Source organism: Notothenia rossii, assembly GCF_949606895.1.
Source record: "Notothenia rossii genome assembly, chromosome: 8".
NCBI lineage: Eukaryota > Metazoa > Chordata > Actinopteri > Perciformes > Nototheniidae > Notothenia > Notothenia rossii.
Genome location: NC_136906.1, coordinates 164,661 through 189,363, shown reverse-complemented (window position 1 = coordinate 189,363; position 24,703 = coordinate 164,661). Strand labels below are relative to the sequence as shown.

Below are 24,703 nucleotides of genomic sequence, written 5' to 3'. Positions count from 1 at the left end.
TGTATTTGTTGTTCTTTTCACTATCTTTGTAAAGCGACTTTGAGCACCTGTATTATGTCTGATCCTCTGCTGCTCTCTGCTGGACACAGTCTGAGCTGCAGGTTCATGAATACATCACTTTACACCGAGACTCACCTGTCTCCGTCTCCTGTTGTTAGACAGTTTTTCGGGTATAATTCCCTTTTGACAGGTGAGCTATCTGATTGGACGGCGGCAGCAGCAGGAAGCAGACAGACACCAGGGGGCGGGGTTTACATGTTTTTATTGATATCATAATGACGATAAAAAGAACATAAAAAACAGCTGTGATGAGGAGGGGCGGGGCTTCAGCAGTCAGTTTCAGCCAATCAAAAGACAGGAAGGAGAAGATCAGTCTGTCAGAATGTTGCCTAGCAACATTACTCCTCTGGCGAATCAGGACAGGGGGCGCGGCTAGAGGACGTCGTCGCTCTCTGCCGTGTGAAGCTGCGTGTCATCAGCGTCCGTCATGATGCTGCTGTCCTGACTGTCTGCAGCTGAGAGAGAGAGACGGGTTAGTGCCTGTCTCCCCCCCTCCCTGTCTCAGTACCTTTCTCACATTCGTCCTCCGGCTACAGTACCTGTCTCCCCCCCTCCCTGTCTCAGTACCTGTCTCACATTCGTCCTCCGGCTACAGTACCTGTCTCCCCCCCTCCCTGTCTCAGTACCTGTCTCACCCCCTCCCTGTCTCAGTACCTGTCTCCCCCCCTCCCTGTCTCAGTACCTGTCTCCCCCCTCCCTGTCTCAGTACCTATCTCACCTTTGTCCTCGGGCTAAAGTACCTGTCTCCCCCCCTCCCTGTCTCAGTACCTGTCTCACCCCCTCCCTGTCTCAGTACCTGTCTCCCCCCTCCCTGTCTCAGTACCTGTCTCACCCCCTCCCTGTCTCAGTAGCTGTCTCACCTTTGTCCTCCGGCTACAGTACCTGTCTCCCCCCTCCCTGTCTCAGTACCTATCTCACCTTTGTCCTCGGGCTAAAGTACCTGTCTCCCCCCCTCCCTGTCTCAGTACCTGTCTCACCCCCTCCCTGTCTCAGTACCTGTCTCCCCCCTCCCTGTCTCAGTACCTGTCTCACCCCCTCCCTGTCTCAGTAGCTGTCTCACCTTTGTCCTCCGGCTACAGTACCTGTCTCCCCCCTCCCTGTCTCAGTACCTATCTCACCTTTGTCCTCGGGCTAAAGTACCTGTCTCCCCCCCTCCCTGTCTCAGTACCTGTCTCACCCCCTCCCTGTCTCAGTACCTGTCTCCCCCCTCCCTGTCTCAGTACCTGTCTCACCCCCTCCCTGTCTCAGTAGCTGTCTCACCTTTGTCCTCCGGCTACAGTACCTGTCTCACCCCCTCCCTGTCTCAGTACCTTTCTCACCTTCGTCCTCCGGCTACAGTAGCTGTCTCACCCCCTATCTGTCTTGTACCTGTCTCACCTTCGTCCTCCGGCTACAGTACCTGTCTCACCCCCTCCCTGTCTCACCTTCGTCCTCCGGCTACAGTACCTGTCCCCCCCCTCCCTTTCTCAGTACCTGTCTCACCCCTCCCTGTCTCACCCCCTCCCTGTCTCAGTAGCTGTCTCCCCCCCCTCCCTGTCTCAGTACCTGCCTCCCCCCTCTCTGTCTCAGTAGCTGTCTCACCTTTGTCCTCCGGCTACAGTACCTGTCTCATTACCTGTCTCTCCCCCTCCCTGTCTCAGTACCTGTCTCACCTTTGTCCTCCGGCTACAGTACCTGTCTCACCCCCTTCCTGTGTCAGTACCTGTCTCACCCCCTCCCTGTCTCAGTAGCTGTTTCCCCCCCTATCCCTGTCTCAGTACCTGTCTCACCCCCTTCCTGTCTCAGTACCTGTCTCACCTTTGTCCTCCGGCTACAGTACCTGTCTCACCCCCTCCCTGTCTCAGTACCTGTCTCACATTTGTCCTCCGGCTACAGTACCTGTCTCACCCCCTCCCTGTCTCAGTAGCTGTCTCGCCCCATCCCTGTCTCAGCACCTGTCTCGCCCCCTCCCTGTCTCCCCCCTCACTGTCTCAGTACCTGTCTCACCTTTGTCCTCCGGCTACAGTACCTGTCTCACCCCCTGACTGTCTCAGTAGCTGTCTCCCCCCCTCCCTGTCTCCCCCCCTCCCTGTCTCAGTACCTGTCTCACCTTCGTCCTCTGGTAGGTATCTCTTATCGATGGCTTCTTTGATCTGGTTGTTGGCTCCTTTGGGATCCAAATCCATCGCCCAGCTGAAGTTCATCAGAGCCAGGTGGGTCTGCCCCAGCTTCTTATACACCTGAGAGACAGACAGGCAGTCAGACAGACAGGCAGTCAGACAGACAGACAGGTGGGTCTGCCCCAGCTTCTTATACACCTGAGAGACAGACAGGCAGTCAGACAGACAGACAGGTGGGTCTGCCCCAGCTCCTTATACACCTGAGAGACAGACAGGCAGTCAGACAGACAGGCAGTCAGAAAGACAGACAGACAGATGGGTGGGTCTGCCCCAGCTCCTTATACACCTGAGAGACAGACAGGCAGTCAGACAGACAGGCAGTCAGAAAGACAGACAGACAGACGGGTGGGTCTGCCCCAGCTTCTTATACACCTGAGAGACAGACAGGCAGTCAGACAGACAGACAGGTGGGTCTGCCCCAGCTTCTTATACACCTGAGAGACAGACAGGCAGTCAGACAGACAGACAGGTGGGTCTGCCCCAGCTCCTTATACACCTGAGAGACAGACAGGCAGTCAGACAGACAGGCAGTCAGAAAGACAGACAGACAGACGGGTGGGTCTGCCCCAGCTTCTTATACACCTGAGAGACAGACAGGCAGTCAGACAGACAGACAGGTGGGTCTGCCCCAGCTCCTTATACACCTGAGAGACAGACAGGCAGTCAGACAGACAGGCAGTCAGAAAGACAGACAGACAGACGGGTGGGTCTGCCCCAGCTTCTTATACACCTGAGAGACAGACAGGCAGTCAGACAGACAGGTGTTGTTACCTTTCCTATAAGGAAGTAAACCAGAGACTCTTTGGGAACGATCTGCTTCAACTCCTCCAACTCCTGAAGAGCCGCCTGCAGACAGACAGGCAGAGAGACAGGCAGAGAGACATAGTATCAGTACTCACACCTCAGTATATGCAGTAATGTGTGAGTATCAGTACTGAGTATATGCAGTAATGTGTGAGTATCAGTCCTGAGTATATGCAGTAATGTGTGAGTATCAGTCCTGAGTATATGCAGTAATGTGTGAGTATCAGTCCTGAGTATATGCAGTAATGTGTGAGTATCAGTCCTGAGTATATGCAGTAATGTGTGAGTATCAGTCCTGAGTATATGCAGTAATGTGTGAGTATCAGTCCTGAGTATATGCAGTAATGTGTGAGTATCAGTACTGAGTATATGCAGTAATGTGTGAGTATCAGTCCTGAGTATATGCAGTAATGTGTGAGTATCAGTACTGAGTATATGCAGTAATGTGTGAGTATCAGTCCTGAGTATATGCAGTAATGTGTGAGTATCAGTCCTGAGTATATGCAGTAATGTGTGAGTATCAGTACTGAGTATATGCAGTAATGTGTGAGTATCAGTCCTGAGTATATGCAGTAATGTGTGAGTATCAGTCCTGAGTATATGCAGTAATGTGTGAGTATCAGTCCTGAGTATATGCAGTAATGTGTGAGTATCAGTCCTGAGTATATGCAGTAATGTGTGAGTATCAGTCCTGAGTATATGCAGTAATGTGTGAGTATCAGTCCTGAGTATATGCAGTAATGTGTGAGTATCAGTCCTGAGTATATGCAGTAATGTGTGAGTATCAGTCCTGAGTATATGCAGTAATGTGTGAGTATCAGTACTGAGTATATGCAGTAATGTGTGAGTATCAGTCCTGAGTATATGCAGTAATGTGTGAGTATCAGTACTGAGTATATGCAGTAATGTGTGAGTATCAGTACTGAGTATATGCAGTAATGTGTGAGTATCAGTCCTGAGTATATGCAGTAATGTGTGAGTATCAGTCCTGAGTATATGCAGTAATGTGTGAGTATCAGTCCTGAGTATATGCAGTAATGTGTGAGTATCAGTCCTGAGTATATGCAGTAATGTGTGAGTATCAGTCCTGAGTATATGCAGTAATGTGTGAGTATCAGTACTGAGTATATGCAGTAATGTGTGAGTATCAGTCCTGAGTATATGCAGTAATGTGTGAGTATCAGTACTGAGTATATGCAGTAATGTGTGAGTATCAGTACTGAGTATATGCAGTAATGTGTGAGTATCAGTACTGAGTATATGCAGTAATGTGTGAGTATCAGTACTGAGTATATGCAGTAATGTGTGAGTATCAGTACTGAGTATATGCAGTAATGTGTGAGTATCAGTCCTGAGTATATGCAGTAATGTGTGAGTATCAGTCCTGAGTATATGCAGTAATGTGTGAGTATCAGTACTGAGTATATGCAGTAATGTGTGAGTATCAGTCCTGAGTATATGCAGTAATGTGTGAGTATCAGTACTGAGTATATGCAGTAATGTGTGAGTATCAGTCCTGAGTATATGCAGTAATGTGTGAGTATCAGTACTGAGTATATGCAGTAATGTGTGAGTATCAGTCCTGAGTATATGCAGTAATGTGTGAGTATCAGTCCTGAGTATATGCAGTAATGTGTGAGTATCAGTACTGAGTATATGCAGTAATGTGTGAGTATCAGTACTGAGTATATGCAGTAATGTGTGAGTATCAGTCCTGAGTATATGCAGTAATGTGTGAGTATCAGTCCTGAGTATATGCAGTAATGTGTGAGTATCAGTCCTGAGTATATGCAGTAATGTGTGAGTATCAGTCCTGAGTATATGCAGTAATGTGTGAGTATCAGTCCTGAGTATATGCAGTAATGTGTGAGTATCAGTCCTGAGTATATGTAGTAATGTGTGAGTATCAGTCCTGAGTATATGCAGTAATGTGTGAGTATCAGTCCTGAGTATATGCAGTAATGTGTGAGTATCAGTACTGAGTATATGCAGTAATGTGTGAGTATCAGTACTGAGTATATGCAGTAATGTGTGAGTATCAGTCCTGAGTATATGCAGTAATGTGTGAGTATCAGTCCTGAGTATATGTAGTAATGTGTGAGTATCAGTCCTGAGTATATGCAGTAATGTGTGAGTATCAGTCCTGAGTATATGCAGTAATGTGTGAGTATCAGTACTGAGTATATGCAGTAATGTGTGAGTATCAGTACTGAGTATATGCAGTAATGTGTGAGTATCAGTCCTGAGTATATGTAGTAATGTGTGAGTATCAGTCCTGAGTATATGCAGTAATGTGTGAGTATCAGTACTGAGTATATGCAGTAATGTGTGAGTATCAGTACTGAGTATATGTAGTAATGTGTGAGTATCAGTCCTGAGTATATGCAGTAATGTGTGAGTATCAGTCCTGAGTATATGCAGTAATGTGTGAGTATCAGTCCTGAGTATATGCAGTAATGTGTGAGTATCAGTACTGAGTATATGCAGTAATGTGTGAGTATCAGTACTGAGTATATGCAGTAATGTGTGAGTATCAGTCCTGAGTATATGTAGTAATGTGTGAGTATCAGTCCTGAGTATATGCAGTAATGTGTGAGTATCAGTCCTGAGTATATGCAGTAATGTGTGAGTATCAGTACTGAGTATATGCAGTAATGTGTGAGTATCAGTACTGAGTATATGCAGTAATGTGTGAGTATCAGTCCTGAGTATATGTAGTAATGTGTGAGTATCAGTCCTGAGTATATGCAGTAATGTGTGAGTATCAGTACTGAGTATATGCAGTAATGTGTGAGTATCAGTACTGAGTATATGCAGTAATGTGTGAGTATCAGTACTGAGTATATGCAGTAATGTGTGAGTATCAGTCCTGAGTATATGCAGTAATGTGTGAGTATCAGTCCTGAGTATATGCAGTAATGTGTGAGTATCAGTCCTGAGTATATGCAGTAATGTGTGAGTATCAGTCCTGAGTATATGCAGTAATGTGTGAGTATCAGTACTGAGTATATGCAGTAATGTGTGAGTATCAGTACTGAGTATATGCAGTAATGTGTGAGTATCAGTCCTGAGTATATGCAGTAATGTGTGAGTATCAGTACTGAGTATATGCAGTAATGTGTGAGTATCAGTACTGAGTATATGCAGTAATGTGTGAGTATCAGTCCTGAGTATATGCAGTAATGTGTGAGTATCAGTACTGAGTATATGCAGTAATGTGTGAGTATCAGTCCTGAGTATATGCAGTAATGTGTGAGTATCAGTCCTGAGTATATGCAGTAATGTGTGAGTATCAGTCCTGAGTATATGCAGTATTTTTGGCAGTATTCGGATCACCTTGTACTTGTCGTTGGCGAACAGGATGGAGGCTCGGTGGAACTTGCAGAGCGGGTTTTTAGGGTCGATCCCTATCGCTCTGTTCAGAGTCTCTAAAGCTGTGTCAGACTTCTTCAACGCATGCTGCACCTACACACACACACACACACACACACACACACACACACACACACACACACACACACACACACACACACACACACACACACACACACACACACACACACACACACACACACACACACACACACACACACACACACACACACACACACACACACACACACACACACACACACACACACACACACACACACACACACACACACACACACACACACACACACACACACACACACACACACACACACACACACACGTTTGTCGTTACATTTTTTTGTGTTTTGTCAGTCTAAACCTAATCATATTTACTTTACATGCTAACAGAGCTGCTGTTGTGGATGCTACATGCTAACAGAGCAGCTGTTGTGGATGCTACATGCTAACAGAGCAGCTGTTGTGGATGCTACATGCTAACAGAGCAGCTGTTGTGGATGCTACATGCTAACAGAGCAGCTGTTGTGGATGCTACATGCTAACAGAGCAGCTGTTGTGGATGCTTCATGCTAACAGAGCAGCTGTTGTGGATGCTTCATGCTAACAGAGCAGCTGTTGTGGATGCTACATGCTAACAGAGCAGCTGTTGTGGATGCTACATGCTAACAGAGCAGCTGTTGTGGATGCTACATGCTAACAGAGCAGCTGTTGTGGATGCTTCATGCTAACAGAGCAGCTGTTGTGGATGCTACATGCTAACAGAGCAGCTGTTGTGGATGCTACATGCTAACAGAGCAGCTGTTGTGGATGCTACATGCTAACAGAGCAGCTGTTGTGGATGCTTCATGCTAACAGAGCAGCTGTTGTGGATGCTACATGCTAACAGAGCTGCTGTTGTGGACGCTACATGCTAACAGAGCAGCTGTTGTGGATGCTACATGCTAACAGAGCAGCTGTTGTGGATGCTACATGCTAACAGAGCTGCTGTTGTGGACGCTACATGCTACAGAGCAGCTGTGATGCTACATGCTAACAGAGCTGCTGTTGTGGATGCTACATGCTAACCTACCACTCCGATGTGACAGAGCAGCACCGAGCTCTGAGGGTTGACGCTCAAAGCTTTCTTAAAGTGAATTTCTGCCAAGTTGAACTTCTCCTGTTTGTAGTAAATCATCCCCAGACCGTACCTGAGCACACAAAGAGTATTTATTCCATTAGAGACATTCACTTTGAAACCTGTATAAAAAACATGGTACAAATATTTAGGGCTGCAACAACGAATCGATAGAAATAAATTGCTAAAAAGGTTGGCAACAAATGCAGGTATCGATTTGTTGGGTCTAGTTTGTTCCTCTCTGTTTGCGGAGCTGAATACGCCACTAAAAAAGAGAAAAAACATTTGAAAAATGGCGGAGGCGGAGAGAAGGGTTAGGGAATACAGTTTTCTGAATAAAGTAATGGGGAAAAAGATTTTGGTGCGTTTTTTATCCGATGAATCAATTAATCATAGAAATAATCAACAGATTAATCGATTATCGAAATAGTTGTTAGTTGCAGCCCCACAAATATTTAAATGTATATACAGCAGGCCGCGGTGTACCAGGCGTTGTAGTGGCGGTTGTTGACTCTGATGGCGTTCCGGAAACAAGCGAGAGCCCGGTCCAACTCCTCCGTCAGGACAAACTCATGACCCAGCAGAGTGTAGGCATACGCAAAGCCCGGATCCACCTGAGGGACAAACAGGTCAGAGACAGGAGGACAGACAGGTCAGAGACAGGAGGACAAACAAGTCAGAGAGAGGAGGACAGACAGGTCAGAGAGAGGTGACAGAGACAGGTCAGAGAGAGGTGAGACAGGTGGCAACAGTCTCACCTGGATGGCTCTCTGGAAGAACTTGATGGCGATGTCGTGTTCTCTCTGCAGACTGAAACAGTTCCCTGCCACACACCAGGCCTGCAGACAGACAGGTTGTTATGAAACCCTAATGGAGGGCAGACCGAGGCAAGACTCCGTCATGGAGTCGGACTGAACCCCCTCCAGGAGTCAGACCGGACCCCCTCCTGGGGTCAGACCGGACTCCCTCCTGGAGTCAGACCGGACCCCCTCCTGGAGTCAGACCGGACCCCCTACAGGAGTCCTTTGGACAGGTATGGTTCGTAACTAAGGACAGTCTTCGGACGGGTATGGTTCGTAACTAAGGAAAGTCTTTGGAAGGGTATGGTTCTTACCTCAGGACAGTTTTTGGACGGGTATGGTTCTTACCCAAGGACAGTCTTTGGACGGGTATGGTTCTTACCTCAGGACAGTTTTTGGACGGGTATGGTTCTTACCCAAGGACAGTCTTTGGACGGGTATGGTTCGTAACTAAGGACAGTCTTCGGACAGGTAAGGTTCGTAACTAAGGACAGTTTTTGGACAGGTATGGTTCTTACCCAAGGACAGTCTTTGGACAGGTATGGTTCTTACCTCAGTACAGTCTTTGGAAAGATATGGTTCGTAACTAAGGACAGTGTTCGGACAGGTATGGTTCGTAAATAAGGACAGTCTTCGGACAGGTATGGTTCGTAAGTAACGACAGTCTTCGGACAGATATGGTTCATAAGTAAGGACAGTCTTCGGACAGGTATGGTTCGTAAATAAGGACAGTCTTCTGACAGGTATGGTTCGTAACTAAGGACAGTCTTTGGACAGGTATGGTTCGTAAATAAGGACAGTCTTCTGACAGATATGGTTCATAAGTAAGGACAGTCTTCGGACAGGTATGGTTCGTAAATAAGGACAGTCTTCTGACAGGTATGGTTCGTAACTAAGGACAGTCTTTGGACAGGTATGGTTCTTACCTCAGTACAGTCTTTGGAAAGGTATGGTTCGTAACTAAGGAAAGTCTTCGGACAGGTATGGTTCGTAAATAAGGACAGTCTTCGGACAGGTATGGTTCGTAAGTAAGGACAGCCTTCGGACAGGTATGGTTCTTACCTCAGGACAGTTTTTGTCCATGTCCGTCAGGTCTTTGGAAAGGGCGGACAGGGCCACGTCTTTCTGAAGGTGCCACAGTGTTGTAGAGTAGATCTCCATTCCTTCCACTCGGTACGACTCGATCCTGCGGACTTCGCTGAACAGACGCTCGGCCTACCAACAAACATTATGACATCATCATTCACCTCCAACAAGATTATCATTGTCATTACTACAGTGCAGAAGGGGTCAGATGTGTGTTACAGGTGTGTCAGATGTGTGTTACCTGTGTGTCAGATGTGTGTTACCTGTTTGTCAGATGTGTGTTACCTGTGTGTCAGGTGTGTGTTACCTGTGTCAGGTGTGTGTTACCTGTGTCAGGTGTGTGTTACCTGTGTCAGGTGTGTGTTACCTGTGTGTCAGGTGTTTTTTACCTGTGTGTCAGGTGTGTGTTACCTGTGTGTCAGATGTGTTTTACCTGTGTGTCAGATGTGTGTTACCTGTGTGTCAGATGTGTGTTACCTGTGTGTCAGATGTGTGTTACCTGTGTGTCAGATGTGTGTTACCTGTGTCAGGTGTGTGTCAGGTGTGTGTTACCTGTGTGTCAGGTGTGTGTTACCTGTGTGTCAGGTGTGAATCATCAGGTGTGTTACCTGTGTGTCAGATGTGTGTTACCTGTGTGTCAGGTGTGTATCATCAGGTGTGTGTTACCTGTGTGTCAGGTGTGTTGTACCTGTGTGTCAGGTGTGTGGTACCTGTGTCTGTGTGTCAGATGTGTGTTACCTGTGTCAGGTGTGTGTTACCTTTGTGTCAGATGTGTTTTACCTGTGTGTCAGATGTGTGTTACCTGTTTGTCAGATGTGTGTTACCTGTGTGTCAGGTGTGTGTTACCTGTGTCAGGTGTGTGTTACCTGTGTCAGGTGTGTGTTACCTGTGTCAGGTGTGTGTTACCTGTGTGTCAGGTGTTTTTTACCTGTGTGTCAGGTGTGTGTTACCTGTGTGTCAGGTGTGTGTTACCTGTGTGTCAGATGTGTTTTACCTGTGTGTCAGATGTGTGTTACCTGTGTGTCAGATGTGTGTTACCTGTGTGTCAGATGTGTGTTACCTGTGTGTCAGATGTGTGTTACCTGTGTCAGGTGTGTGTCAGGTGTGTGTTACCTGTGTGTCAGGTGTGTGTTACCTGTGTGTCAGGTGTGAATCATCAGGTGTGTTACCTGTGTGTCAGATGTGTGTTACCTGTGTGTCAGGTGTGTATCATCAGGTGTGTGTTACCTGTGTGTCAGGTGTGTTGTACCTGTGTGTCAGGTGTGTGGTACCTGTGTCTGTGTGTCAGATGTGTGTTACCTGTGTCAGGTGTGTGTTACCTTTGTGTCAGGTGTGTGTTACCTGTGTGTCAGGTGTGTATCATCAGGTGTGTGTTACCTGTGTGTCAGATGTGTGTTACCTGTGTCAGGTGTGTGTTACCTATGTGTCAGGTGTGTATCATCAGGTGTGTGTTACCTGTGTGTCAGGTGTGTTGTACCTGTGTGTCAGGTGTGTGGTACCTGTGTCTGTGTGTCAGATGTGTGTTACCTGTGTCAGGTGTGTGTTACCTGTGTGTCAGGTGTGTGTTACCTGTGTGTCAGGTGTGTTTTACCTGTATGTCAGATGTGTGTTACCTGTGTGTCAGATGTGTGTTACCTGTGTGTCAGATGTGTGTTACCTGTGTCAGGTGTGTGTTACCTGTGTGTCAGGTGTGGGTTACCTGTGTCAGATGTGTGTTACCTGTGTGTCAGATGTGGGTTACCTGTGTGTCAGATGTGTGTTACCTGTGTGTCAGATGTGTGTTACCTGTGTCAGGTGTGTGTTACCTGTGTGTCAGGTGTGTGTTACCTGTGTGTCAGGTGTGTGTTACCTGTGTGTCAGGTGTGTATCATCAGGTGTGTTACCTGTGTGTCAGATGTGTGTTACCTGTGTGTCAGGTGTGTATCATCAGGTGTGTGTTACCTGTGTGTCAGATGTGTGTTACCTGTGTCAGGTGTGTGTTACCTATGTGTCAGGTATGTATCATCAGGTGTGTGTTACCTGTGTGTCAGGTGTGTGGTACCTGTGTGTCAGATGTGTGTTACCTGTGTCAGGTGTGTGTTACCTGTGTCAGGTGTGTGTTACCTTTGTGTCAGGTGTGTGTTACCTGTGTGTCAGGTGTGTATCATCAGGTGTGGGTTACCTGTGTGTCAGATGTGTGTTACCTGTGTGTCAGATGTGTGTTACCTGTGTGTCAGGTGTGTGTTACCTGTGTGTCAGGTGTGTATCATCAGGTGTGTGTTACCTGTGTGTCAGATGTGTGTTACCTGTGTCAGGTGTGTGTTACCTGTGTGTCAGATGTGTGTTACCTGTGTGTCAGGTGTGTGTTACCTGTGTGTCAGGTGTGTATCATCAGGTGTGTTACCTGTGTGTCAGGTGTGTTGTACCTGTGTGTCAGGTGTGTGGTACCTGTGTGTCAGGTGAATGCTGTGTGTTACCTGTGTGTCAGATGTGTGGTACCTGTGTGTCAGGTGTATGGTACCTGTGTGTTACACGTGTGTCAGGTGTGTTACCTGTGTGTACTCGGCCAGTTCAAAGTAGGCCCTGCCGATGTGTGTTAGGACCCAGCCGGTGTTGTAGTGGGGGGGGGGCAGCGAGCTCAGGATGTTGATGGCTTCTCTGCAGTTGTAGGAACACAGTGCCTGGTAACCACGCCCCAGTTCCCGTAGCAACGCCATCACGCTGTCTGTACACAGGAAATGTTTACAAAACATGTCAAAAACATTTAAAACCTCCAGATCAAAGTGCTATAAAGAGAATTACAGAATAAACAAAATCAAATTAAGGTAAGAACACAATATAAACAATAATAAAAACTAGACATTTCCGAGAAATGTTGACTGTGACTGAACCTTGGGTGCGCGTCCTGATGCAAAAATCCCCCCCCCCATGGCTGAGTAAGTATTAATAGCATTAGTTGTATTGTTAAGGTGCAACAAAGAATATCCATTAATTTTAGCTCACTTTTAGTCGATTATTTTAACTGTTTATCTATTACATTTTTGGATTCTTGTACAACATTCCAGCATCGTTTCTTAACATCTTTAGATTACCACTGGATTTAGTTAACGACCGACAGGTGTGTTCAAAGATCAAAGCGTTTCCGCGGCAACGCCCTGCCAGTGAACAGAGACAGCCTGTCAGAGAGTGTATTGACAATATTGTGCTGCATTATTGCTTCCAAGTAAAAAACTGTAAACCCAATCAGCTAAATATCTTACCCAGAGTATTTAGGATACACATGAACACCTGATGACTCTGTGTTTGCTATATGTGTAAGTCCGTTTGATTAAATGAGCAGCATTTAATGTGGCGCGGCCGTGACAAGTTTCCCTACATTATGATAACCAAATGATGTATGAAGGGTGAAAATTGTGGCCAGCCGAGCAATAGTTGTAAAAAAACTTCAGATTTTCCAGCTCCTCTAGCCGTGATGTCACTCTTAAGTCTTAACTCTCCCACACACACCCATTATAACATGTGAAACAGTGTGACATTGTCACAAAACATAAGCTGCGACTATGTGAGAAGTGTACTAGCTATCAAAGAATATCCAATTAGTCTAAGGCCCCGTTTACACGGAGAAGGAACGGGTGTTATCCGCTACAGTTCTCTATCGTATGGACGGTTCGTTCACACGAGGCCCAACGGAACCGTGGAAATGGAGCTCTCAAACTATAACGGGTCCCAAGGTGGGTAGATCTGCGGACGGAACGCTCTGGGGGGCCAAACGGCTCTGTGTCTACGCCAGGGGTGCCCACACTTTTTTGTCTGGTGAGCTACTTTTAAAATGACCAGCTCACCGAGGTCTACCAACCAAAAATAAAACTCCAAATTGCAAGGGTTGCTGAATAACACGTTTTATTTATACATGGGACAACTAGGCTGCAACAAACGACTAATTTGATAATCGATTAATCTATTGATTAATGGACTATTCGGACTATTACTGTATGCCTTGCACAATTTCTCAAACGCTCTTATTTAGCCATTGACTTTTAGATTTAGCTTGACGTTGTTTTAGGCATGTGGAAACTAACAATGAAGACAATAAAGATGAATACTTGATTCAAAAATACATACAGTGGGGCTAAAAAGTATTTAGTCAGCCACCAATTGTGCAAGTTCTCCCACTTAAAAAGATGAGAGAGGGCTGTAATTTTCATCCTAGGTGTACCTCAGCTATGAGAGACAAAATGAGAAAAATAAAATCCAGAAAATCACATTGTCTGATTTTTAAAGAATATATTTGCAAATGATGGTGGAAAATAAGTATTTGGTCACCTACAAACAAACAAGATGTCTGTCTCTCACAGACCTGTAACTTCTTCTTTAAGAGCCTCCTCTGTCCTCCACTTGTTAACTGTATTAATGGAACCTGTTTGAACTCGTTATCAGAATAAAAGACACCTGTCCACAACCTCAAACAGTCACACTCCAAACTCCACTATGGCCAAGACCAGAGAGCTCTCAAAGGACACCAGAAACTAAATGGTAGACCTGCACCAGGCTGGGAAGACTGAATCTGCAATAGGTAAGCAGCTTGGTGTGAAGAAATCAACTGTGGGAGCAATTATTAGAAAATGGAAGACCAACAAGACCACTGATAATCTCCCTCCATCTGGGGCTCCACGCAAGATCTCACCCGTGGGGTCAGAATGAGAAACAAGAACGGTGAGCAAAGATCCCAGAACCACACGGGGGGACCTAGTCCATGACCTGCAGAGAGCTGGGACCAAAGTAACAAAGGCTACCATCAGTAACACACTACGCCGCCAGGGACTCAAATCCTGCAGTGCCAGACGTGTCCCCCTGCTTAAGCCAGGACATGTCCAGGCCCGTCTGAAGTTTGCTAGAGAGCATTTAGATGATTCGTAAGAAGCATTTCAAGGTCCTGGAGTGGCCTAGCCAGTCTCCAGATCTCAACCCCATAGAAAATCTTTGGAGGGAGTTGAAAGTCCGTGTTGCCCAGCAACAGCCCCAACACATCACTGCTCTAGAGGAGATCTGCATGGAGGAATGGGCCTAAACACCAGCAACAGTGAAAACCTTGTGAAGACTTACAGAAAGCGTTTGACCTCTGTCATTGCCAACAAAGGGTATATAACAAAGTATTGAGATGAACTTTTGTTTTTGACCAAATACTTATTTTCCATCATTTGCAAATAAATTAATAATAATAATAATAATAACTTTTATTTATATAGCGCTTTTCAATAACCCAAAGTCGCTTACAAAAAAAATTAAAAGTACAGAAAGGGGGTGAACAGGCAGAAGACAACATATTGGACAAGAAAATTGAACATGAACATTACATGAACAGGCAAAGGACAACACAGGGGGGGAGCAAGCATAGGACAACGAGCAAAAGACAACATAATGGAAAAGAGGAAAGAAAAAGTTGATGAATGTATGAATAAGAGATGCAGCGTGGGGTGAATAAGAGATACAGCGTGGGGTGTGAGTGAAGTCAGTGGGTTGGGGGGTAGGGTAAGTTGAAGGCTTGGGAGAAGAGGTATGTTTTCAGCTGGGTTTTGAAGGTAGACAGTGTGGGAGAGTGGCGGACAGATTGGGGGAGGGAGTTCCAGAGGCGGGGTGCTGATCTGGAGAATGCTCTGTTGCCAAATGTTTTGAGTCTTGATGGTGGTACTGTGAGGGAGAGAGTGGAGGAGGATCGGAGGGCTCGGGGGGGGTTGTAGGGGATGAGGAGGTCAGAGAGGTAGGGGGGGGCTAGGTGGTGAAGGGCTTTATAGGTGAGGAGGAGTGTTTTGAAGATGATGCGTTGTTTGATGGGGAGCCAGTGAAGAGAGCGGAGAACGGGAGTGATGTGTTCACGGGTCCGGGTGTGGGTGAGGAGGCGGGCAGCAGAGTTTTGTACCATTTGGAGTCTATGGAGGGAATGGGAGGAGATGCCAATGAGGAGGGCGTTGCAATAGTCGAGGCGGGAGGTGATGAAGGCATGGATGAGGGATTCAGCAGCACGGGGGGGGAGGTAGTGTTTGATTTTGGCAATGCGGCGGAGGTGGAAGTAGGAGATCTTGATGATGGAGCTGACATGGGGGTCAAAGGAGAGGGTGGGGTCCAGGATAACGCCAAGATTGCGTGCCAGGGGGGAGGGGGTGATGGTCGAATTCTCAATGGTGAGTGAAATGGGTCCTGTTTTATTGAGGGTTGATCTGGTGCCTATGATGAGTAGCTCTGTTTTATCACTGTTGAGTTTAAGGAAATTGTGAGTCAGCCATGTTTTTATTGAAGAGATGCAGGTTTCGATATGGGTGAGGGGAGGGTTGTGAGGGGATTTGGTGGTGATGTAGATCTGGGTGTCATCGGCGTAACAGTGGAAATCAAGGTTGAGGTTGCGAATAATGTGACCAAGGGGGAAAAGATAGCAGATGAAGAGGAGGGGGCCGAGGACTGAGCCCTGGGGGACCCCCTGTGTGACTGGGGAGAGGGCGGATGTGTGGCCAGAGAGGGAGATGAATTGTTGCCTGTCGGTGAGGTAGGAGGTGAGCCAGTCGAGAGCGGAGCCCTCAACACCCTGTTGGCGCAGCCCTTGTAGGAGGATTGAGTGATTCACAGTGTCAAAGGCTGCGCTGAGGTCTAGTAGTAGCAGGATGTTGAGGGCACCGGAGTCTGCAGAGGAGAGGAGATCGTTGATTACTTTGACCAGGGCTGTTTCAGTGCTGTGGAGTGGGCGAAAACCAGACTGGAGGGGTTCATAGAGGTTGTTGGACTGGAGGTGGGTGTGGAGCTGGGTGGCGACAATACGCTCCAGTGTTTTGGAGAGGAATGGCAGGTTGGAGATGGGGCGGTAGTTGGAGAGGTTGGCTGGGTCAAGGGTGGGCTTTTTGAGGATGGGGGTGATGGAGGCAAGTTTGTAGATGGAGGGAACAAGACCAAGGGATAGAGATTGGTTGAAGAGGGTGGTGAGGTGGGGGATGAGGACAGGGAGGCAGGCCTTAGTTAGGGTCGTAGGGAGGGGGTCAAGAAAGCAGGTGGTTGTTTTGGATGAGGTGATGATGGCTAGGATGTGGGAGGAGTCAACAGGAGAGAAGGCAGTGAGGGGAGGGAAGGGCGGGTGGACTGGGAGAGGAGGGGGGGCGTGGGGGTTGGAGGAGATAGTGGTCATGGCAGTTAGGGAGCTGTTGATTTGTGAAACTTTGTTGTTGAAGGCGAGGAGGAAGGAGTTGCATAGGTCAGGGGAGGAGGGTGGATTGATGTCAGGTGGCTGGAGCAATTTATTGATGGTGGAAAACAGGATGCGGGGGTTCCGGTTGGTGCTGTCGATGAGGGTGGAGAAGTGGGCAGATTTGGCGGCTTGGAGAGCATCACGGTAGGAGGAGATGTGAACTTTATAGGCTTCGGCGTGGACGGTGAGGTGGGTTCGTTTGAACAATCTTTCAAGTTGACGGCCGGTCTGTTTCATGGTACGGAGTTCCGGGGTGTACCAGGGGGCGGGGTTGGTGAATGAAACAGAGGAGGTTTTCCAGGGGGCCAGAGAGTCGAGGGAGTCAGAGAGAATTGAGTTGAGTGTGGTGGCATAGTCGTCAGGGGAAGAGGGGGCAGAGTCGGGCGGGAAGGCAGAGGATATGAGCTGGGAGAGCGTGAGGGGGTTGACTGCCTTGATGTTGCGGTAGGAGATGGTGCGTTTTTTGGGGTTGTGGGGGGAGGGTAGAGGGGCGGAGAAGAGGATGCAGAGATGATCAGAGAGTGGGAAGGGGAGGGGCTGGGGGTTAGATAATGGTAGAAAGGAGGAGCAGACTAAGTCCAGAATGTGGCCTTTGGTATGGGTGGGGAAGTCAATGTGTTGGGTGAGGTGGAAGCAGTCAAGGAGGGAGAGGAAGTCAGATGTCAGGGGGGCATTGGGCTGATCCATGTGGATGTTGAAGTCGCCGGTAAGTAGGAGGTGGGAAGATAGAGAGGATGCAATGGTGAGTAGTTCAGACAGTTCAGAGAGGAAAGAGGGGTGTGGCTTCGGGGGACGGTAGATTAGAACAGTAGTGATAGAGTTGGGGAGGGAGAAAGCAAGGTGTTCAAAGGATGAGATAGGTGGGAGGTTGAGGTTCAGTTCAGTGATGTGTAGGGATTGTTTGTGGAGAACAGCGAGACCACCCCCGCGCCCGGAGAGGCGGGGTCTGGCAGTGAAACTGTAGTTGGAGGGAGTGGCTTGGTTGAGAGCGTAGAAGTCCAGGGGCTGTTGCCATGTTTCACAGAGGAGAAGCAGATCAATGTTATTGTCCAGTAGCAGTTCGTGTATAACAGGTGATTTGTTGGAGAGGGAGCGGCAGTTCAGGAGTGCGAGGGAGATGGATGGTGGAGCAGGGGAGGGGGTACAAAGGTTGTTGAGGTTGGCAGTGCGGTGGATGGGGATGGCGGGGGGGTGGGGGATAGTCCAGAGTGAGGGGATGGGTGAACCGTCAGGGAGGTGTCGGTTGCGGGGGAGGCCAGCGCCCCGGTGGATGTAGCGGCGTCGGCGGAGGATCCCAGCGGCGCTAGCTGCGGTGGCAGTAGCAGCAGGGAGACGATGGTTGTTGTTGAGGCTGTGGAGGTCAGCAGCAGTGTAGATGAGAGGGCGAGAGGTTGGTGGTGTAGTAGGCTGAAGCAGCGGGAGAGATAGTCCAAGCAGCAGATGAAAGGTAGCAGCAGATGAGAGTAGCCAAGGTAGTGTATTTGCAGTGGTTATTAACTGATTGGCTAGGAGTTGGTAGGCAGTGAGATATGTGAAGGCAGCAGTGGACCAGGTGTTGGAGTGAGTGATGCGTGTGGTGTTGGTTACCCCAGACCGTCCCTGCGGCACCATGTCTGGACCTAGCTACCCAACAGTAGACGAGCTGGTGGGGAGTGGAGGCTCCCCGCAAGAACGCCGGCTGGGCAGCCAGACAGAGTGAGTGTTGTTGTTGTTGATGTACGGCGCACAACAGGTCGGTCCAGGTTGGCACAATCACCATCACAAAACACACAGCGTACTCACCCGAGTCCAGAGCAGCGATCAACACACCCAGAGCCAGGAAAAACAATCCAGTGGTGTAATAAGGTAGTCCAATTGTGACGGGAGCCAGCTGTTAGCTTCGGTGGCTAACGTAGCATACAGACCGGGTAATCAAGGTGACGGAGTGGAGCCAGCTGTTAGCTTTGATGGCTAACGTAGCATACAGTCCAGTAGTGAGGGAGCCTATGAATGGAAACGGAGCTGGAGAGATGCACAACGGAGTGAAGAGCAGCCTTGGATCGGCGAAAACCAGCATAGAGACCCGTAGACAAAACAAACAAACATCCAGAAACAGTCCGGGGGTAGAAGCGGCAGTCAACAGACAAGACGCCAGCGTTGCTCTAGCACCGGAGGGACAGACGTGACGTGACGTGACGTGACGTAGTGTAGTGTAAATTCTTTAACAATCAGACAATGTGATTTTCTGGATTTGTTTTTCTCATTCTGTCTCTCATAGTTGAGGTGTACCTAGGATGAACATTACAGGCCTCATCTTTTTAAGTGGGAGAACTTGCACAATTGATGGCTGACTAAATACTTTTTTGCCCCACTGTATATTATTAAATTAACTTAACAAATTGTGAACAAAATTAACATTGCTTTTTATTAATTAAATAAATAATATTTCACATCAAAAGAAACAACAATGTTTTAAAAAATCGTATTAAATAATCTGATGAAAGAACTGTAAACAGAATAACTGAAACTTTAACAAAAATAAAGAGTAACTCAGTTTCCTCTAATCATTAACCCATGTTTGTATCATTGAGTTAACTCTGTGTGTTGCTGCTAGCATACATAACACCTGACGTGGAAACGTTACTGGTGGACGGGGCTACAGAGCTACTAGAAAGACAGTGGAACCCGGTGCATTCCTCCGTCTGGATGTGGAGCACTTTGATAAATGTTCACAGCACTCGATCGGATCGGTATCGGCCGATACTGATTCCGGCGATCGGCCCCAAAATTGGCGATCGGAGCATCACTAGTTTTTACTGTCGGGTCACTCATTACTGGATCAGCCAGCTGCATGAGACGGATACTGACGAGCTGTCAGAAGAGGGGGAGGAAAGTCTCTGTGTATTCTTATATTATTACAGGGTAGATGCAGGAATCCTGAAGTCACACGGAAGACCTTTTAAGACCTTTTTTAAGACCCTTTCCATACATTTCAGGACCTCATCACCACTTCAAGTTTTAACCTGTTACATTGGCGACACACTTTACCTCACATTGACTATATACAGCAGGGCTTCTCAAACTCCGGACCAAGGTCCGGATCGAACTGCAAATCAATCCGGACCGAACCCTGTGTCCCATTACAAAAAAATAAAATTATACAAAATAAAAACGTTCTGATTCTGATGTAAATTAATGTATATTTTCTTGTGTCCGACGCGTTGTGAGAATGAACGTGCATATATATTTACTTGTGTGCGTGAGCGTGACACGCATTGCAGACCGCAAGTTAACCTTTACCTTGACTTTCTAATGCTTCCAACGCCATTTTTGCCGAGGTTCAAGGCATTGGCTACAGACAAACAGTGCCATTTCTCCCAGTTCAAGCCACCATACTGTATGTATGTAATGAATGTGTGTCTGTATACAGGGGTGCCGTTTGCCGACAGGCAAAGCAGGCAAGTGCTTGGACCAGAAGGGGGCCCCCAAAGAAGGTAGATTAAGAAGGTCCACAGCAACGACAACATGAAACACCCTTTAATTTACTGCAACGACATGTCAGGAAACCCCCTCAAGGGGGCCCCATGCATAGAGCGCCGTACGAAACGGCTTCTTAATTTCAGTTTCGTTGCTCCGCTCCGGGGGGGGGACTTCACTGGCATTTATCCGGACCAGTGACCTTTAAATAAGTGGACCTTTAATAAAAAAGTTTGAGTACCCCTGATATACAGTATTGATGGTCCTTCCTCCTTATCTTCCACCCATTTGGACGCACACTTGCATTTCCCCATCACGATGTTGTTTAACAACCGACGTAAACGGGCCTCCGCGCGCTATCGAGCAGTGAGCGTGCGATGTCCTGTGCAGATGACGTCAGATCCAACGGGATGCCATCAATAAACTACACAGAATGTATATACTTATTGAAAACAAGCTGCAAAATGTAATACCTTGGGAATTGCCCTTTAATACTTTTTAATAGCCTTCATTTTCGCTAAATTGATTGATCAACTTTTAATACCTTTTAAGACCCCACGGACCCCCTGTATGGTATAGAGTCGTTATTAAACGACAGAAGACCTTTGACCGGCACTTTTCTAATTTTGTCCAGAAGATGTAAACGTTAACGGACATGTTGACCGGCGAAAAAAACATTCTAACGGAAACTCTGCCGCAAGAGTCCCTCGTCCCTTGGAATTAGCGGAGAGGTGGGTGTTTTTCATCTGCTGGTGGACTACCGGGGAGATTGAACGTCCTGGAGCCAAGCTCAGAGTTAGTGGCAGTGGGTGCGGTGCACCTGCCTGTTACAGCAGGAGCACACGCTCGCCTCGGGGAGGGAAAAAAGAGGCAGCCGAAACAGCCAGAGCCCTTCCTCTCCCCACCTCTGCTGCTTACCCAAATCTACAGCTCCTCTACAACAACCATCAGAAACAAGTGGACATGGAGAACTACATGTTGCTAAATCCACTGCGGAGAATAAACAGAAGGGCAACCAGGCAACCATGGCAACCATTCTCGGGGGGTCTTCTTCGCTGCTTTTGGTGTATTTTGTGGCAGAAGTACAGCGCCACTTACAGGCCCGGCATTTGTACTACAGCGTCTCCAGCGCTCTCGTGTGGACGGACACGTTTATTGAGCCGATGCCGTGTGGACGGAATACTTTTTAGATATCGAATTCTGTTTGTTTTCGTTTCCATGTAAATGGGGTCTTATAAGGTCCATAGTCTCGAGAACCGTTTAAACTTGTAATTTTTGTTCTACGTTAAAGTATGCGGAATATGTATGGGTCAAAGTGGGGTGTTGGTGAGCTCGGTTCAAATTGATTTCCCATTCATTCCTATTGGGCAAATGATCGCAGTTTTCTGCGATTTGTGTGAAAAGGGCTAGGCGAATTTCTTATAAAAGTCATAGCTAGACCCTCCAGAAAAACGCGATTCTGCGATCGCAGAATTTACCGCATAATCAGCAAAATGGCGTAGATTTTTAAAAGGCCGCATATTTATCAAAAGGCCGCATAATCCCCGCATTTTTCCACACAAAGTTGAGAAGAAAAAAAAGTTAACTCGTCTTGAAGTGACGTCATCAGCTCGCGCATCACAGAATGTAAACAACACTGTATAGAGTGAACGTGTGGAGCTCACACGAGAGAGAAAACACCAAGACGAACAAATCTAATCCATCTCATTTACCGACGAACATTTCTACTAAAGACCGGGCAAAAAGTGGGGGGGAACTATTCTGCACCCCGTGCAACTGTGTGTTGGAGCATAAGAGAACATCGACGGTGACGACCCACTTTGATTCATTCAAACATTCGAAAATGCTTTCTGCTGCTGCGGACAAGAAAGCCAAACAACGCACGTTAACCGAGGCATCAACCTCCAAAACCCTTTAGAGGGCTACAAGAAACGAAGTGAGTAGCCTACAAGATTGAAGCTGCAGGTAACGAACGAGTAAATGAAAACAGAATGAGGCGGAGAAGTGTGTGTGTGTGCAGGGTATATGCAGGAATCCTGAAGTCAAATTTAATCCCTTTTAAGACCTTTTTTAAGACCCTTTCCATACATTTTAAGACCTCATCGCAACTTTGAGTTCTAACCGGTTACATTGGCAACACACTTTAGTAAAGGGGTTTAACGTTAGTGGCAGGTTGTGTGTGAGAGAGAATAAATAAGAAAGCCCAATATTTAAAAAAATTGTTATTCTTTTTTCCCGCATATTTAGCAACTTTCCGCATATTTCGCAATTTCCCGCCATTTCACCGCAGAAAATCACATAAAAACCCCGCATGTTTAATCGCATAATCAAGGAATTCAGCCCGCATAATCAAGGATTTTTGCTCGCGTTTTTCTGGAGGGTCCACATAGCAACCCGATCCCGGTCATTCTGCACGTTTTGATGTTTTTTTGTGTGTTTCGTTTCAACGCTGCCGGACGAGTAGCAAGACAACATTTGTGGCGGAAGAAGGAGAATAAGATGAGATAAGTATGTAGAATATTGCTCCGCCAGTCACACACAGAATAACAGCCATAAAGTAAAAACAATACAACGTTAAAAAGCAATAAAGCAACCATCTACAAAGTGCAGAACGCTCTCTGGTATAGTAGTGTTAGTACCTGCTGCAGCTCTCTGGTACTGCGGGCTCTTGGTGTCCGGCAGGCTCAGACCAGGGTCCAGTCTCAGGATGTCCAGGCTCTCGTTCAGGTTGCTGTTGTTGGACGTCTTGGTTGATTTACATTTGGTCTTCCTGTTGGGGATCTTGGTGGGGAACTTCATCTTCAGCTTCTTACTGTTCTCCTAAGAAACAGCACAGTTTTACAAGTAGAGTTCTGTACTGCTGCAGTCTGTGTAGTACTACAGTATGTGTGTTAGGGGTGTTGAAAATAATAGTTTCTACGGTGCATTGCGATGTGGACGTGGACGATTCGGTACCGATGCAGTGACGGAAGATAATCGATTATAGCGTAGTAACGTTGCTTCCTGATTTTCCGGCCGCGGCTTTACTATAACGTTTTTTTTTCTGTCACTTTAATATCAAATCGGTCGGTGACGCAGAGATCAGGGAACAGACGTGACAGCGGCACAGCGGCACAACAACACCAAACACGGAGCAGTCTGCTTTATCCACCAACACAAGAACACCAGTCCAGAGCCAACAGCAGACCCGCTCTGAATCACTCCGTGTCGCTGCAGCTCAGACACACAGGGATTTATGTTTTTCTAAAATAATCGCGTTACAATCATGTCAGGTTTTTGGTGGATTTAATGAAGTCTTGGATTGCAGAGTATGAATGTCCTCTAGCAATTTTCAGACGATATATAAGTGTGTAAAGTTTGTGAAGGCAGGAGGAAAAAAGCTTCCGCGATCACCGTCTCCTCTCCGTTCCTCCAAGCCCCGCCCCCTCCCTGAAAACAATGAGTGACAGGCTGATAGTAACCCGATAGAAACTTTATTATTCACTTAATCACTGAGATATAATTAAGCTAACTTAATCTCATACATTCATGGGATTTATGTAACAGTGAGACAGAGAATGTAAGTGTGCACCCACATGCAGTATTTTTGTTTGTATATGCTGTAAATACTCCTATACTGTCTGCTGTGTTCAGACTCCAGTCCTGTGTGTGATGCCACATTCAGGACATTCAGTGTCCTTTTTTTAACAGAAGACTTGCTAGAAGCTGCAGCTAAACTGCAGAAACATTATTTTTTTGTTTTTGAGGATGGAACAACTTCACACACACATATAATATAAGGAGGCTAGACCTATACAGTTCATTTATTTTGGTTTATAAATTAATGTCAAGACATTTATGTTATTGATTTCTGAAGCACTACAGTATGTGTAGTATTACAGTGTGTGTAGTACTACAGTATGTGTAGTACTACACACACTGTAGTACTGAAGTATGTGTACTACTACACACACACTGTAGTACTGCAGTATGTGTAGTACTGCAGAGAGTACCGCTTCTCTAGCAGGGACTATCTGGGGGTGAAAATATTAGCACGAAATAGGGACTAGTTCCAGATCCTTTTTAGTGTGAAACCAAATCTCCCCCCCTATCGGCCTAGTTCCAGATCCTTTTTGGTGTGAAACCAAATCTCCCCCCCTATCGGCCTAGTTCCAGATCCTTTTTGGTGTGAAACCAAATCTCCCCCCTATCAGCCTAGTTCCAGATCCTTTTTGGTGTGAAACCAAATCTCCCCCCTATCAGCCTAGTTCCAGATCCTTTTTGGTGTGAAACCAAATCTCCCCCCTATCAGCCTAGTTCCAGATCCTTTTTGGTGTGAAACCAAATCTCCCCCCTATCAGCCTAGTTCCAGATCCTTTTTGGTGTGAAACCAAATCTCCCCCCCTATCGGCCTAGTTCCAGATCCTTTTTGGTGTGAAACCAAATCTCCCCCCTATCAGCCTAGTTCCAGATCCTTTTTGGTGTGAAACCAAATCTCCCCCCTATCAGCCTAGTTCCAGATCCTTTTTGGTGTGAAACCAAATCTCCCCCCTATCAGCCTAGTTCCAGATCCTTTTTGGTGTGAAACCAAATCTCCCCCCTATCAGCCTAGTTCCAGATCCTTTTTGGTGTGAAACCAAATCTC

The 24,703-nt window shown here is 46.9% G+C and overlaps 1 protein-coding gene across 1 annotated transcript in view; it reads right to left on the bottom strand.

The window, feature by feature from the left end:
• Window positions 1-245: 245 nt before the first annotated feature.
• Window positions 246-24,703, bottom strand: part of cdc27 (cell division cycle 27) — a gene marked incomplete at its 5' end in the record, with an annotated part of 36,717 nt that continues 12,259 nt past the window's right edge. The window contains 10 exon segments of the mRNA XM_079642195.1: window positions 246-515; window positions 2,141-2,279; window positions 2,991-3,065; window positions 6,360-6,488; window positions 7,486-7,603; window positions 8,017-8,144; window positions 8,289-8,369; window positions 9,393-9,545; window positions 11,948-12,120; window positions 22,719-22,899. Of these exon segments, the coding sequence (XP_079498321.1) occupies window positions 433-515; window positions 2,141-2,279; window positions 2,991-3,065; window positions 6,360-6,488; window positions 7,486-7,603; window positions 8,017-8,144; window positions 8,289-8,369; window positions 9,393-9,545; window positions 11,948-12,120; window positions 22,719-22,899 (1,260 nt within the window).